The sequence below is a fragment of the Neoarthrinium moseri genome (genome assembly GCF_022829205.1).
Source record: "Neoarthrinium moseri strain CBS 164.80 chromosome Unknown scaffold23_Wmoseri_CBS_16480, whole genome shotgun sequence".
In the NCBI taxonomy this organism is placed as follows: Eukaryota; Fungi; Ascomycota; class Sordariomycetes; order Amphisphaeriales; family Apiosporaceae; genus Neoarthrinium; species Neoarthrinium moseri.
In genome coordinates, this window is record NW_026055137.1 from 164,674 (window position 1) to 180,692 (window position 16,019).

The 16,019-nt window shown below is 53.3% G+C and overlaps 6 protein-coding genes across 6 annotated transcripts; 4 read left to right on the forward strand and 2 right to left on the reverse strand.

The window, feature by feature from the left end:
* Window positions 1-133: 133 nt before the first annotated feature.
* Window positions 134-2,732, forward strand: JN550_006548 (uncharacterized protein; the record flags this gene model as incomplete). The annotated part of the gene is made up of 3 exons (XM_049318299.1): window positions 134-346; window positions 714-2,416; window positions 2,582-2,732. The coding sequence occupies 3 exons, from the start codon at window positions 134-136 to the stop codon at window positions 2,730-2,732; spliced, it is 2,067 nt and encodes a 688-aa protein (XP_049171436.1).
* An 866-nt stretch (window positions 2,733-3,598) lies between these two features.
* JN550_006549 (uncharacterized protein) lies at window positions 3,599-4,388 on the reverse strand (the record flags this gene model as incomplete). The annotated part of the gene is made up of 3 exons (XM_049318300.1): window positions 3,599-3,739; window positions 3,800-3,894; window positions 4,028-4,388. The coding sequence occupies 3 exons, from the start codon at window positions 4,386-4,388 to the stop codon at window positions 3,599-3,601; spliced, it is 597 nt and encodes a 198-aa protein (XP_049171437.1).
* Window positions 4,389-5,348: 960 nt separating this feature from the next.
* JN550_006550 (uncharacterized protein) lies at window positions 5,349-6,420 on the forward strand (the record flags this gene model as incomplete). Its single annotated transcript, XM_049318301.1, has 2 exons — window positions 5,349-5,612; window positions 5,674-6,420. The coding sequence occupies 2 exons, from the start codon at window positions 5,349-5,351 to the stop codon at window positions 6,418-6,420; spliced, it is 1,011 nt and encodes a 336-aa protein (XP_049171438.1).
* Window positions 6,421-6,658: 238 nt separating this feature from the next.
* Window positions 6,659-9,469, reverse strand: JN550_006551 (uncharacterized protein; the record flags this gene model as incomplete). Its single annotated transcript, XM_049318302.1, has 3 exons — window positions 6,659-6,721; window positions 6,775-8,724; window positions 8,798-9,469. 3 exons carry the CDS (start codon window positions 9,467-9,469, stop codon window positions 6,659-6,661), a joined length of 2,685 nt encoding a protein of 894 aa, XP_049171439.1.
* A 1,478-nt stretch (window positions 9,470-10,947) lies between these two features.
* On the forward strand, window positions 10,948-14,229 carry JN550_006552 (uncharacterized protein; the record flags this gene model as incomplete). Its single annotated transcript, XM_049318303.1, has 2 exons — window positions 10,948-13,619; window positions 13,686-14,229. 2 exons carry the CDS (start codon window positions 10,948-10,950, stop codon window positions 14,227-14,229), a joined length of 3,216 nt encoding a protein of 1,071 aa, XP_049171440.1.
* Window positions 14,230-14,553: 324 nt separating this feature from the next.
* Window positions 14,554-15,714, forward strand: JN550_006553 (uncharacterized protein; the record flags this gene model as incomplete). The annotated part of the gene is made up of 2 exons (XM_049318304.1): window positions 14,554-14,819; window positions 14,913-15,714. The coding sequence occupies 2 exons, from the start codon at window positions 14,554-14,556 to the stop codon at window positions 15,712-15,714; spliced, it is 1,068 nt and encodes a 355-aa protein (XP_049171441.1).
* Window positions 15,715-16,019: the final 305 nt, after the last annotated feature.

Here is a 16,019-nt window from a genome sequence, read left to right on the forward strand (position 1 = left end):
TCTTCTATTCGTGTCTCTCCCGTCAATTGACAATTTCTTGACCGTTTAAATAACTTTACACCTACATATCGCTTTCTTTGTTCTCGAACACCAACTCAGTGTATTGGCAGAGGAAGAAACACCAGTCGACAGCATGGGTTCACAGATTGCACCGCTTGAGCTATGGCGACATCCGGACCCGGAATCCACGCACATGTACAAATTTCTGCAGCATGTCAAGACCAAATACAGTCTGGACATTGACGATTATCCGGGCCTATACAAGTGGTCGATTGAGAATGTTGCTGCGTTTTGGGAGGATGTGTGGCGATTCTGCGGCATTCAGGCGTCTAAGCCGTACACCGAGGTAGGCGATTCTGCTCCGATGTAGGCCCCCGGGTATGAGATGGAGAGGCGAGATGCGGCAAACCTTGGGCCGCCGCCCCCTCACGGCGGGCTGCTCACGGGCGGGCTGCAAGTGTCTCCGGCTTCTTGTACGGCATGGAACGGACCGGGAAATGAGCAAGAAAGACCGCAAACGAAGGAATCCGAGGGGAGGGCACGAATTGTAGGCGGGCGGTCCGAGGCATCGGTCCGTGGCGCCGGAGACAAGTTCCCAGGACGGCACCATGTCAAACCACAGGCCTGATAATAGAACTCAGCTACCGATGCCGATGCGACTACTACGCTCATCAAGCTCATGGCTTTGGATATCCGGCTAACTGCGGCTGTAGGTCTTGCCACCAAAGGCACCGATGTATCCGCGCCCAGACTTCTTCTCGGGCGCTTTACTGAACTTCGCGGAAAACATGCTGTTTCCCAAGAACGCCAATATCTCAGATACGTCACCCGCAACCATCACAGTCACTGAGCTGGAAGGCAAGGAGGTCACGACCACCTGGGCCGAGCTTCGTGAAGCCGTACGGCAATGCTCCAATGCACTGCGGGCCGCCGGTCTGAAGAAGAACGATGTGGTAGCTGGCTTCGTATCAAACCACGTGCAGGCTATCGTGGCCAGCCTCAGTGCAGCAGCCATTGGTGCCGTGTGGACTGGGATCAGTCCTGACAACGGAGTGAGCGCTGTGCTGGACCGCCTAGCCCAGATTGGACCCAAAGTACTATTTGCGGATAACGGGATGGTCTACAACGGCAAGTCATGGGCCAGCACGGAGAAGACGCTACAGGTCGTGGATGGTCTGAAGGACAAGGGACTCGAACTTGTGGTTGTGATCAACAACATCGACGTCGAACTGGGTTTGGCAGATATAGAAGCAAAGGCAGTGAAAGCCGTGGAGTTCGAGAGCTTCAAGAGCTCCAGCTCAGAGGAGCCCCTCAAATTCGAGCAGCTGCCGCCATCCCATCCACTATACATCCTCTACTCTAGTGGCACAACTGGCCTTCCGAAGGCTATTGTGCACACGGCACTCGGGACGTTGATCCAGCACAAAAAGGAGCATTTCCTCCATTGCTCAATTGACTCTTCCTCGACCATGCTCTACTACACCACGACCTCGTGGATGATGTGGCACTGGAGCATTGCAGCCCTCGCCTGTGGTGCAACCCTCGTGCTATACACAGGGTCGCCATTCAAGCCCAACGGCTACCTTTCCCTTCCGATGCTCCTGTCTAAGTTCAAGGTTACGCACTTCGGTACCTCGGCTGCGTATCTAACCACCTTGGAAACCAACAACGTCCTGCCAGTCAAGGAGGCAGACCTGGACCTGTCACATTTGCAGGCCATATACTCTACAGCATCACCCTTGCCGCCATCCACCTTCAGCTTCGTCTACCGTGCCTTCCCGCCGACCATCAACCTCGGCTCCATCACTGGCGGCACCGATATCATCAGTCTTTTCGGGGATCCGTGCCCGCTGCTGCCTGTGTACGCCGGCGAGATCCAGTGCGCGGGACTCGGCATGGCCATCGGAGTTGCTGACTCCGTGACCGGTGAGCCGACGCCAGGGGAAGACGGTGAGCTCGTATGCACGCAGCCCTTCCCCTGCCAACCCCTGACCTTTTGGGGCCCTGGCGGCGACGCCAAGTACAAGGCATCGTACTTTGAGCGGTTCGAAGGCGTGTGGCACCACGGCGACTTCGTGCGCATCGACCCGCGGACGGGAGGGCTCACAATGCTGGGCCGCAGCGACGGCGTGCTCAAGCCGTCGGGCGTGCGTTTCGGCAGTGCCGAGATCTACAACATCCTCACGCGCTACTTTGGCGGCGAGGTCGAGGACGCCGTGTGTGTGGGCCGCCGCCGCGAGACGGACATCGATGAGACCGTCTGCCTGTTCGTCGTCATGTGCGAGGGCAAGGCGTTCGGGCCTGAGCTGGCTGCCCGTATCAAGGACACCATCAAGAAGGAGCTGAGCCCAAGACATGTGCCCGGCATCGTCGAGGAGGCTGGCGCCGGGATCCCGAGGACCGGCAACGGGAAGAAGTGAGTCTCGCCATTGTCTTTCAGTGCCCCTTTTCTTTACGAAATATGTCCCTCTTCGCACATCGATGCGTAGCATCGCTGCGCCTAGTGCTAAGCTACTGCCGATGACATTGGGCAAGGCAACACATTCGTATAGCAGTTACATGCTGACATTACAATTCGTAGGATCGAGGTTGCAGTTAAGCAAATTCTCAGCGGCATTAAGATTAAGACCAATGCCAGTGTGGCTAACCCAGAAGCACTTGAGTGGTTTCAGAAGTGGGCTGCCACCGCTGCGCAGGGGACTAAGCGACGTCACTCGCAGTCGGCCAAGTAGTGAGGTTCACGGCACGGTGCGAACTGTTGTACCTTAAAGGGTTTGTCTGACTCCGGATCTCAGTTTCAACACAGCGTGGCTCACAAGACCTCTGATGAGTCGGGGAGAAGATACCAATGCGTGATGTGGCTGATGCCATGTCCCCGTATTGGGTAAGGCAAGGTTCATGATTCGAAGTGGTTTCCTTATATCCAGTCATAAGATTCATAAAAGGGGATACTAAGAGATGGTTCGCGACCGTTGTAGAAGGTAGAATGGTTGTCTTGCGTTGAGACACACGGAACTCAGAGGAGAGCAGGTAATAAACTAGTCCAGATTACAAAATAGTCGTAATACACACCTCCTCTCGGAAGATGGTGCCTCTGCTCTATCCTCTCCGGTTGCAGACATTCGTTACTTCGGGCCAATAAACGTCAAGGCTGATAATCCTAAACTTGTTGCAAGATACTTTCTGATACTTGTGATATTTACAGGGTCATTCCGATGAAGTAGAAGTCTTGCGCAGCAGGAAGCATGCTTGAAATACCCGTTCTACCAAGAAAGATCGGTGGGCCTCGAAGCAGGCGTAAGAGGCCGATGGCGCAATTGTATGGTTAATCTAGTAAAGGTGCCGCTTTATCGGCTTTGTCAATAGATCATGCTTGAATATTAGCTCACAGATAGCCATACGGCATTTCTTGACATCCTTCTCTGGGAGAGTCTAGATACGTACTCACATACAAGGCAGATTCTGGAAGCCCCGGATCCATGATGATACAGACTCGCGAAGCTACATTATAGTCATGAATTACATAGCGACTTAATTTACAACTGGTGGCTAGCCCTCAGAACGAACTTCCCCTCTTAACTTGTCACCGCCACGCAATTCACAGCTCCGAGGGCTCCACCAAGATACTTTTGGCCCCCGGCTCCCGCATAGGAGACTGATGCTTCCCAGTCACCCGCTTCGGGGCCGGCTTGGGAGGCTTATACTGGCAGAAGTACTCTGCCCAGCACGTGGCGCTCCCCTGCCAGAGTAGCTCGTCACCCCACCGCCAACAGTTCAGTCCGACACCCCCGCAACCTACTACAGCTTCGCCGGCGAACTTGCCCGCAGGCTTGTAGCATAGAGTGGTCAGCCTTTGGTTCATGTAGATAAAGGTGTAGCGGCGAATGGCCTTACCTGGCGTAGCATGTCGTGCTTGATCTGGACACAAAATGGGGATCGATTTCCCTTGAACGTCATGCACTAAACCCCCGAGGCAAGAGTATGTTAGTAATGGCGATCGTTCCCACGAACATCATGGTACATTCACAACATGGGGAGGAGTATTTTACCCACTCGCCGGGTTGGGCCGCCCAGTCAATCGGTGCTTGGTTACCGATCCAGCCCCAATCATGTGGTGGATGGCAGCGTGGCTTGTATTTGTTTCCGTTCTCCGGGCACGACAGTGAGGCGTTCCGGTACCAGGCGACCTCCGAGAACTGGAGCCGCGGGTTGGTGCTGTCGGTACACTGGGTCAGGAAGTAGCCCTCCCATTGCATCTCTTCCGTCAACTTGTTGCCTCTATGCTTGCCAGGCTGCGGAGGCGCGTAATCCGGCCCGTAAGCCCCTAAACTGAGGCCCGTCAGGGGCTCGATCAGGAGACTCAGGATCAGAAGTGACAGGTTGATCATTGTCTTCTTTCTTTAGTAGCGTGATAGATAGCTTCGAATGTTCGAGGCCTCCTGAGATCGATTCATGTCGGCAACATGGCGACGACTTATATGTCTGACCCGATACTTTGCGGGGTTGGTAATCAAGGTTATACAGGGACGGCATCCCCTGAGACACGCGGAGCCGGGCAGTACTACAGACTCAGAAGCTACATAAAAGCCCAATCCTTAACCATATCGCGAGTTTATCTTGAGTTCGCGCTACCTTTGACATTCATCTTTACAATTTGCAAACGACGGAAAACGAGCCTTGATGATGTGGGGGGCGCGCGGCGATGCTCTCGAGGTCGGTTTATAGTCTCGATTTAGCTCTGCCTCGTCGGGCATACGTTGGCAACTCTAGGGTCATCCCTGCAACGTCGCTCGTGTCTGACCATTGGACGAGTTTCATCTCAATAAATCTTGTCGGACCGTGGCTAAGAGACTTTGTCCGATGCCTATCGAGATAGAAAACGTGGCTACGAGATGGGTTGACTTCGGTCTAGTGCGCACTTTGTCAGGAGGACAATTCCTTCTGAGAATTGGACGAACTTAGGATCACGCGACTCAAAGGACTCTCGAATGTCTGCAACTTCCCAAGGTCGCCTTCCCAGGTTGGTGCACGACTTATTCCTGCGCTACAGCCAACTGTCCTACGATGTGGCCCACCAAGTTGCTTAAACGAATCCCACAAAAATGTGTCCACCAAAAGACACAATCTGGCCTAGTGACTCATACATACAACTCATACAACTGTACTCGTGTCAACTTGTAACAACTGCGCGGTAGTGCCATGTTTCTTTAGCGAATTTCCCCTGGCTACGAGACACCATGCTCAATTTTGAGATTCTGTAGACTACCTAGAAATGGGAGCGGCTCCCAAAACACTTGTCTTCGTGCGCTTCTCATCCACACCAATCGACCACACACATAAGCGCCAAGATGGAGAAATTGGCTCTGCTGGGACTTCTGTTGCTTCTTCTCTTGGATAGTGCGAGAGCAGAAAGTTTCCTCGGCATCACATTCTGGAATGGCGTGGATTATAATCTAAAGCCGGCCCCGGCATGCTATCGCCGTCTAGCCCAGTGCTACGAATCATGCAAGACAACATTTGACCACTGCTACATAAAAGAAAGGCGATACAGACAATGGAGCGTTCAGCTAGGAGACCCATGGGACTCGTGCGAGCAGTATAACCCGGAGAAGGTAATTTTGTTCCCAAATGCAACGTCAAGGTGCCGACGCATAGTGCTAACAACTGCTACAGCACATAGCCAAGGATCTCAAACTGTTCACTTCAGCCTTGCGCAACGAGAGGCAAGATCCGCACTCATTCCCGCGTGCTAAGGACAACGAGCGCGAGCAGCATTTCATGAACATGGTTTTCGGTGTTTTGGCAGTCATCGGGGAACAAGGACGCAAGTACCGTTGGGACAATAATTCGGAAATCCTGCCGTATATGGTCCAGCTTCATAACTTCTGGTCAACGCCGGTTGAGGATCTTGTAACCCATACATACAACGCGCAAGATGGGAAGTGGGAAACTGAGAAAAGCCCGCGTGCCTACATCGACTGGCAGAGGCAAACGTACGGCCGCCCGCGTACGGACAATTCGTGGAAGGGATACAAGAAGATTGATCCCTTAGCAGTGGCAGAGTTGGAGGGATTGATGACGCAAAGTCGCAGTATCATAGATCATTTGGGGTTCCTTCTTCATGAGTTTTCGCACCGTTCTGGGGTCAGGGCGACGTTGCCAGAAACGCCATGGAACTGCCTGACGGATGGTCAAGGATCATGCAAGGACTACTTGCTAGGGCCAATGGTCTTCCGGTCGTTCGCCGCTCCACGGATAATGACGTTCCAACGGATACCTGAATATGATCGGTGGCAAACAAGTGATGGACAATATAAAATCACCGAGGACTCAGCGCACCTGCCGAGACCCGACTTGGTGTTTTCGGAATTGGAAGAGGCAGTGAGAGACGGCAGCTGGGACTCGTGGAAAACTTACTAGCTGAATGTCGGTATATAAAAGCAGGCGTATTCTAATAGGGATATATCAAAATGATCTGTCACAACCAGATCATATTCTTGCTAAAGATGCAGTGTGAAACCGCAAAAGTACTTGATGAGCCACCAGGCCATGCCAATGCAATCCGTTGAAAATGCATAGAAAATGCCAGTCTTAAATATGCAGTAAACTAAGGCATTTGCTCGCAAGACAGAAAAAGTCCAAACAACAATTCATGCCGTTATTTCGCATGCTCCTTCTCCTCAAGTTCACGCATATATTTCACGAAGCGCTTCTTATGTGTCTAGAGAAAAATATTAGCCGCTGTGCTATAAAGGGCGCCAGGTCACAACTTACCATGCCAGCGTACCGTCCATCCTTTAGGACGCATATGTACCGAAGGCCAAGCTTGACGAAGCACTCATATACAAGGTCCATCGGTGACCGTATGTCAAGAGCAACAGGGGCAGGGTCGATGTAAGGGGTGAAGTCCGTTGGGTCACGAACCGCATCACCATCATCGTCATCGATTGACGGCACATGAGCCATCAAACAGAGGGAGGATCCCTCGTCGTCGAGACTATCGAGCGCATATTCCAAATCCGGTGCGGGGATCAGCCCAACGAGCACGCCGTCCCGCAAGATAGGCAGGCCACCATCTAGCTCGCCAGCCCTGTGGAGGAGCTCGAGTTTCGTCCTTAGGCTTAGGGCCGGAACAAGAGGTGAATTTGTAATGTCAATGATGCGCTCGCGACGCACTCGAGGAACGATATCTGCCAGGTCGGACGTGAAAATTGGCTTGTGCTTGTTGTTCAGGAAGGGGTAGGAGTTCATCTCGGTCAACAGGTCGTAAATACTCAACGGCTCCATCGCGTCCGCTGTCCACTTTGCAACGAGGATTGCTAGGGAGAACGGCAGGACGTAATCGAGACTTCCGGTAAGTTCAAAGAGAATGACGGCCAGAGTAACGGACAACCTCGTCACACCACACATGGTGGATCCGGCAGCGATGAGACCATAGACACCTGGTTGGACACAAGTTGCTTCGGCAAACACTGGGCACGTACCCCATATACCCCAAGATGGGAAGCGTAAGACAACCCACTGTACTGCATGCCCGATAATTCTGCCCATCAGACCACCAACAACCATGGATGGCACGTAAATTCCTGCTGGGACTTTGATGCCAAAAGTGATAATGGTCAGAAACCCCTTGATCACAAACGCAGCTAGCAGTGTTCGCATGATTCCAGGTATTTCATTGATATCATCAGGACAGAGTCCCAACGGGTCTCTTGATTCGTCATCGCATGGTGCCGCTAGATTCAGGAGAAGCTTTGCCACCGGCAGTTTCGTCAATGGGTTCCAATAGCCGATAAGCGCCGTGATCAAGGCCACCATAATAACTTCAACCATGGGGTATTTTTTGATGGTCGGGATCTTTCGGAAGGTGACAGCCCATTTTCTCGACGCTTTTATGAATAAGGCACCAGCAGCACCGCCGAGAATGCCGCAGAGAATAAAACTGCCAAGCTCGAAGTATTCCCAGTCGACCTTGTAGCGAACCTCAAACATGACGATCTTGTGCGTTCCGTAGGGGTTCAAGAACTTCAGGGAAAGAGCGGCGGTGATACAGCAGAAGAAAGTCCGAAACAGCGTCTTCGCTGGGAAGAAATAAGCAACCTCCTCCAACCCGAACAGGACGCCACCGAGAGGAGCACCGAAAGCGACGACAACACCAGCGGCAGCGGCAGCGGACAGAACCTCACGCCTCTTGGCGTCGTTCTGGTCGTACTTGGCGAATAATCGACAAGCGATGTTGCCGATACAAGTGGCGATATGAACGTACGGTCCCTCTTTGCCGAGACTCAAACCTGAAGCCACACTCAGGATCAGACCTGCTGACTTCACGACTAGTGTTTTGAAACCGAGAAACCCGTGGAGGACGAAGCCGCTGAGAATCACTCGCACCTCGGCAACACCACTTCCAGCAGCGGAGTAGTATACCATGGGGGCAGCTTCTGGCTCCTGCGGTGGCTGTCTGGGGCTGACAGCCTCATCTTCGTTATCTTCATCCTCCAATGGGCTCACATGTTCTGCTGCGAAGTTCTCATCCAGCGTGGTCATTCGATATGCCGAGGGAACCACAGTCTTTGTTGTCAAGGTCAAAAGACAGGACAATACCGAGAGCATGACCACAGCCACAAGGTAGATAGCAAACTCGGTCCACTTCTCTCCGAAGATACGACCGCCGAAGACTTCGGACCAGTTTCGCCAATCAGTACACGGGCCATGCGGACAGCATCGCTGGAGATCGTGGTCAGTCAAAGCAGCCCTGGCGCCAAGCGGCACTTGCATGACGGATTTGGGGATAGCATACCTTCTCTCTAAGGTACCATGCCTTAGCACAATAGCCATCTTTGAAATCGAACATGGTGGTCTCGGCCACGTTGACGCAGTAGGCAAGTACTGCTACCAGAAAGCCCACCACAGCACTAAGTATCCAGCCCTGAGCGCCATCGAAAAGCACGATGGCTTTGCCCCAGAATCCCTTCCTGGATCGCAGTGCTTTCACCCTGTACGCATCCGCTATGCTATCGTGAACCCAGTCGGTTGAGGTGAACTGATCGTACCACACACGCTCGTCGGCGAAGATGGAGCCTTTGGACTCGGCCAGGGACTCCTGTCGGTCTCCGATAGCCTGAATTAAACGCTGGCCCCAGGATCCACCTCTGTTATGGTGTTTTGGGTTCAACGCAACTCCTGCATAGCTCTGGTGCCTTGAAAGGCGCGGGCTCTTGGGCGTCACAGACCCATTTGGACTTTGAATGCGAATGTGCGACCTCGAAGGTCGTAACAGAGAAGTGCGCTCGTCGGGTGTATGGTCGGAGAGCGACGGTCTTCTCGACCTCATACGGCTTCGGCGCGTGTATGTGGGTGAAGGGGGGCCCGCGCTCTGCTGAGAAGCAACGGACAGGTAGGACGCCGTCATGGGATCGTGTGCTTCCGCATCGGCGTCGGTGTCGGCGGCGGGTGTCGAGTCTCTCGCCATGGTGGACAGTCGGCCGGATTGCTTACTCTGGTGTTGACAACGGGTGGGCGAGATGCACGAGGTCCCGGGCCCTATTCGAGGGCTGAGAGGGTATCACAGCGCGAGGTCGAGTGGCCGCAACGGTTGTCGTCGGGGTTATAGATAGCGTACGGGGACATCCACTGGAGCTGCTGAGATGACACCAGCTTCGGGGCCTGTCAGTTGCGAGGCTTCTTGGAGTGAGTGAATAGAAGCCCGCGGTCCAGCACGAGAAACGACCGGAATGTAGGACTTGAGAAACGTCTCCCGAGCTTGTCAGCGGATGGCAGGTGTTGCTATGCTCTTGTCCTCTGTAACGTCGCTGTGGACTCTACTATGGTACTGTGGTACAGACACGTGGGGTTAGTTGCCGTGATCGCGTCTCACGAGTCAGTCCTATCGCCCGAGCCGCTGATCACGTCAGAGGGTCCAGGAGTCCAAGACCAGCTAACTAGGATAAACCAGGCCACCTTTGTCCTCCAGATCCAGTCAAGTTAGAGAGGAGTCTGGGGAAGAATGCCTGATAGACAAGACAATCCCGCCGGCTGCGCGTTACGGCCCAATGTCGAGCAGGTTAGAGTCAGATGCGCCGCCGTCCAGGATCCTCTGACAGCGCCCAATCCAACACGATAACTGGAGGTGGGTTGAGGAATAGGAATTATATCATCGTGCTTGTGACCCGCAGCTTCCGACGTATGGTTCGCTGTCGGGCCTGTCACATGGGGGTAGGCGGTGACAGACCCCCAGACAAGGGCTTCCAAGGACCCCTAAAATCCAGGTGCATCTGCCCCAAGTTTAGCGTCCTTCTTTAGAGATTCAGTTCAACCAATCGACTTGGGCGCCCTGACACCCAAACCATGGTGACGATGCAAGCCGCTACTGCGTAGACAGCTCTCGAGAGCTAGCTCAGATAGACTCCCGAGCGTTTCATTTATGGCTTCTACTGCGCTAGCGCGACAGGCGCCTATTAGAATGCAGCCTGCGGGCTATGAAGAGCGACTCGTCCACGCAGCATCGTCGAGTGTACTACGAGTCAAGCAACGCGCACGATAGGGGGGTCCGGTACTATGCCGTCGTCTCATCGCGCTGGCGTTGACTCGATGGACGAGTACGACACCATATAATCTTTTGGGAAATCTAGGTACAGGGACCCGCCAGGTTCTTGAGCTCCAACTAACTCCGTTTTGATATCTTTGGCTGACGACAATCGTTGTCTGAAATGCTGGTGGTCCTCGATAACCTACAACGATCTGAGGCTGGCAGCTCTGGCCAGTCGGCGCCAGCTGCATTTCTGTGCTTGGGGCGATCGACATTCAATGGTCCAGGCCTCATGAAATACTCATGCAACCATGCAACAAATCACAAAGCCTCCGTGAACCAAGCCACGGCGCCTTCAGAGTGAAAAAAAACTTGGGCTCATTGCGTCCAAAGGGCATTCGTAATGGGTACGGAGCTGCATGATGGCTTCCAAGGGTGGATCCAGTGTCCCAAAGTTTTCCTCCTTCAAGCGGAAGACTGAGACACCACCTGCAGTGGAGGAAGAAAAGCAGACTGCGCCCGCCGCAACTAATGACGAGGTCCGAAGGAAGGACAAGGACAGATCTCAAAGACGCCAAGGCATATCTCATTCTGATGTGACCCAACTGCCAGAGCGCGGGTCCAGGAAGGATGGAAGGAACACCAGGCGCCAGCCTCTCGTTTCACCACATCCCGCTCAGCCTCATCAAACCGGAAATGATATCTTCGTCATTGACAAGACTGGCGATGGTCTCATTCGGCGGTATGGCAGCAACAACCGCTACGATATCCCTGGATATCGGCGCATCGGTGCAGGCCGCCTTTTGGGGTCCAATGCATTCCTCAGAATCGACCGTACAAGCGCTCGCCAGGAGTTTTCCCTGCTTGGCTTTGGCGAGGGCAGCTCTGCGCTCAGCCGTCATCGAAAGAGCGTACTGGCCAACGCCGGGAGGGAATCATCAGATGTGGTTCGAGTTCGGGCTGATACATCGGGAAAATTCACCGGAAGCGAAGATTTCCTGGCTCTGCGACAGTCGAAGAAACGGAAGCGGGACGAGTCTCTCTCAGATCACGAGACTTCGGGCGAGGACAAACCCTCCTACAAGTCCATTCATGGCATGAGCAAGAAGCACGAACACTCGGACAGCGATGAAGCTTACGGAAGTGATTCCTCATCGGAAACTGGCCCGCCAGACACCAATGACCCAGTCAAGCTACGAGGCATTGAACTATCTGCTCGCGTGAAAACACAACCAGACGATATGGATGCCTGGATTGAGCTTGTAGGTCATCAAGACGTTTTACTCCGGGCCACTGAGCACGGTGATCGGAGAGCGACGCAGGCAGAGGTCAGAAGCTTTGCCGACATCAAGCTCTCTCTACTCGACAAAGCTCTTGCGCATGCCAAGACCCCTGAATATACCAGAGCATTACGGCTTCAGGTTATGCATGAGGGCTCGAAGGTATGGGATCCCAAAACATTGACACAGCGCTGGGAGAATCTTCTGAAAGACCACGGTACAAGTTTTGAGATTTGGAGGTCATACGTAATGTTCAGACAGACCAATCTATCAACGATCCGGTATGACGATATTAAGCGCCTCTATACCGCCAGACTGCGTGTGATTGAAGAAGAAATAGCCTGTTCCAGCTCTGCTTCAGATAAGCAAGCCTTGTATGGTCAGATGGCAGTCGTCTTTCTGGCTGCCACCCAGTTCATTGCGGATTCTGGCTTCGGAGAACTCGCGGCAGCAGCATGGCAGGCTACTTTGGAGTTGAACTTTCACCGCCCGCAATCTTTGGCTAATGTCTCCAAGGATTCGGCCTTGTCAAGTTTTCAAGGCTTCTGGGAAAGCGAGGTTCCGCGCATCGGTGACGATTCAGCGCAAGGATGGGCGAACTTCCACGATTCGGGCGGGATGGACGAGGCAACTGAACCTAAGTCGTTCTCTTCGGGCAAAGTTCCCCAAACAAGAGACCCATACAAGGCATGGGCGGCTATCGAAACACAAAGAGCTCAGGACGCTGTGACTCCTGCGCGCACTATGGACGACGGTACTGAAGATGACCCCTATCGAGTTGTCATGTACTCGGATATAGAGGAGCTTCTGGTGTTTATTGCAACCGAAGCATTACCCATAGTACGAGGACAACTGGTCGATGCATTTCTCCTGTTCAACCAGCTTCCGGTGGCGTTTGGTACCAGCAATACCATCCTCGCCAGTTCGAAGGATTGCCTAGCCGGTGGCATCCGCAACTTGCCTATTACCGCAGGCAATGACGAAAAGGAGTCGGTCGGAGAAGTCGGCCAGAGTACCTTTCCACAACCAGCATTTGAGCACCGATACCAAGCGATTGCAAAATCCACTGAAGTGCTGTTCCCATCACAATCATGGTTCAAGTACTTGAGTCCTATCCGTGGCATCGTGCCAGCTGCGCAGTTTGGCCTTGTAATGACTACTGTGAGGCAGCTCGCGTTATCTTCACACCAGAGTGAATTTGCAACATACTGTCTTGCCCTCGAATGTTATAACAATGCTGGTGGCAGCAAAAAAGCTGCAAAGGCTTTGTTGAAACAAGATGCGGGCAACATTGAGCTTTACGTGGGTTTTGCCAAGTCTGAATTCGTCAAAGGGGCCAAGGATAGTGCCAGGAATGTTGCATCTGCCTCCCTAGGCTTACCATCATTGTCATCTCACGATCGATTACTGCTTTGCCTTACCTGGGCGTGGATGGAGATTGAGGATGGCCAGTTGAAAGAAAGCCTGCGGAGGCTATGCCATGCTTCACAGGACGACCCGTCTGAGGATCTAGCAACTCCAGCTCAGGTCTTGAAGATGAAGCAGATGCTGACAGGGAGCCGCGACCACCTCCTATCGTCTAGGGATGCTGATACTGCCGTCACATATGCAAAAGGCTTGGCACTTCTGGAGTATATGACTCGGAGTAGCGGCAAAGAGCCTCAGTCTGGGTCACAGGGCGACGTGTGGTCCGCAATGGCATCGATAGAGTCTTGCTCAGCAGAGCTCATCTCTCGAGGGTTCAGAGAATCTCCGGCGCACGAGAAACTACTACAGTTCGCTGCTGAACTCCTCTTTTATCATGCAAACCACGGGTGAGTCAGGATTAGTATCCATGGTGATGGCAGAAGCTCCTCGCAATGCTAATATGTTACTTCTAGTCCATATCGACCGGCCTTTCTACGCGAGCACATTGAACGATATATTACCCTCTTCCCTCAGAACACCATATTTCTCAACCTCTATGCCTGGAGGGAAGAGCGTCTGAGCATTGACGATAGGGTCCGGTCGCTCCTAGATCTGGTCGTTTTAACTAAAGCACACGATTGCGTCAGTAGTCGAGTCTTTGCGATCCGCCACGAAATGGGAACCGGCAATGTACACTCTACTCGGGCAGCTTTCGAGCGTGCAGTCGAGAGCGAAACGTGTAAGCATCATGTCGGGGTCTGGATATCTTACATACGATACTGTCACCAGAAGAAAGAGCTTCGTTCGAAGGCTAAGGACGTGTTCTATCGCGCCATTCAGGAATGTCCCTGGTCGAAACACGTTTTCATGGAGGCATTTGTGACGCTCGCCAGGGATATGGACTCTTCAGAACTCAAGTCGGTGTATAACACGTTATGCGAGAAAGGCCTACGGGTGCATGTTGAGCTTGATGAGTTTGTGCGGTCTTGGAAACAGGACCAAAAGCGTCGAGCTTAGTTACGTAATCCATCAGCAATATCAGCAATATCAGCAATATCCTTCACTGCATAGGCATCGTCCCCCGGCTGGGAAATTTCTGACTCTGGGGTCGACAGCTACCATGTGTGCATTTCCATGTCACACAAGCGTCTCCTCAATGATGTCACGTCTTGAAGAAATGTATGCAAGCTGCTCCAGTCAGAAGCGCTCCTCTCAAGGGATTTGTAAGCACATGTATAAAGTACGAAGTAAAATCTGAGGACCCACAGATACAATCGCATACCGTTACATCATTCCAGCCCCGTTTAACACCACCACATATCTCCTTAAGCCTAGAACAACATGGCGATCCGGGCCATCAAAATCGTTGAGGTTGGAAAGGCGGCGGTCGCTGAAGTCCCGAAGCCTGAGTTGCGCGATGGCTATGTACTCGTCAAGGTCAAGGCTGTCGGTCTCAACCCTACGGATTGGAAATCCATCGACCGGGGCGAAGTTGTTGTCGGAGCCCGCAGTGGCTGCGATTATGCCGGCGTCGTAGAGGAAGTAGGCAATAACCTTGGCAGACCGTTCAAGAAGGGCGATCGCATTGCCGGCTTTGTGCACGGGGCGTAAGTGGCCCATTGTACCTGATACACTCCTCTATTTCTGCCGGGCCACTGTATTGGCCGCTACCTCAAGTGCAAGGGCTAATTAGAACACAGGCACACAGAGAAGCACGACTCAGGCTCGTTTGGTGAATATGTGATCGCCAAGGCCGACATCGCGCTCAAGATCCCGGACAATATCTCTGACGAGCAAGCGGCAACTCTAGGGGTCTCCGTTACCACCGTAGGACAGGGCCTGTACCTGGCGCTGAAGCTCCCGCTGCCCACGCACCCTCTGAAGGAGCCGGAGCCGCTGCTCATATATGGCGGCAGCACGGCCACGGGCATCTTCGGGATCCAATATGCGAAGCTGTCGGGTCTGAGCGTAGCCGCCACGGCGTCGAAGCACAACCACGAGTATCTCAAGTCGCTGGGCGCGGACGCGGTGTTCGACTATAAGTCGCCCAGCTGCGCCGACGACATCAAGGCCTGGGCTTCGGGTCAGGGCAAGAAGCTGCGCAAGGCGTGGGACTGCATCGCCAGCGACGCGAGCGCGGCCATATGCGCCGCTGCGCTGAGCGACGACGAGGAGGGTGGAATCTATGCGGCTCTTCTCCCCGTAGAGCATGACAAATTACTTGCCGTCAACCCAAAGGTGAAGGAATCGCTCTTCACCCTGGGCTACGACGCGTTTGGCGAGTCGTACAGCTTCGGCAAGGAGAGGCCGGGGAGGGCCGCGGAGCTGGAGCATGGGCGCATGTTCTGGGGTCTGGCCCGAGACTTGCTCGAGCAGGGAAAGCTGAAGACTATCAAGCCGTCTGTGAACAGGGGCGGGTCTGGCTTGGAGGGCGTTCTGGAAGGCCTAGCTGACTTGAAAGAAGGGAAAGTTACTGGAGAGAAGTTGGTTTACACTTTGTGATTCAGTGCGCCAGGAATAAAGTTACGATTCGCCATTCATTTCGCAGAATCGTGTTCAATATAAGAATGTTGGGTGACACTTGTGGAAAGTTCTCATCACAGTCTAGCGGTGATGGCAAACAAAGTCCAGCCATGATTGGTTCTCTAACTGTCCAAAGCATCAAACACCTGGGACGTCTTCATGGTGCTAGGCAGAAGGACTGCTCAAGTTTCCGCTTTGACATATTTTCTGAGTTGAAAGGGCAGGATAACATGAACCCACCACTGAGGCTTAGGATAATGTACGGTACGTACCGTCTGGCAAGT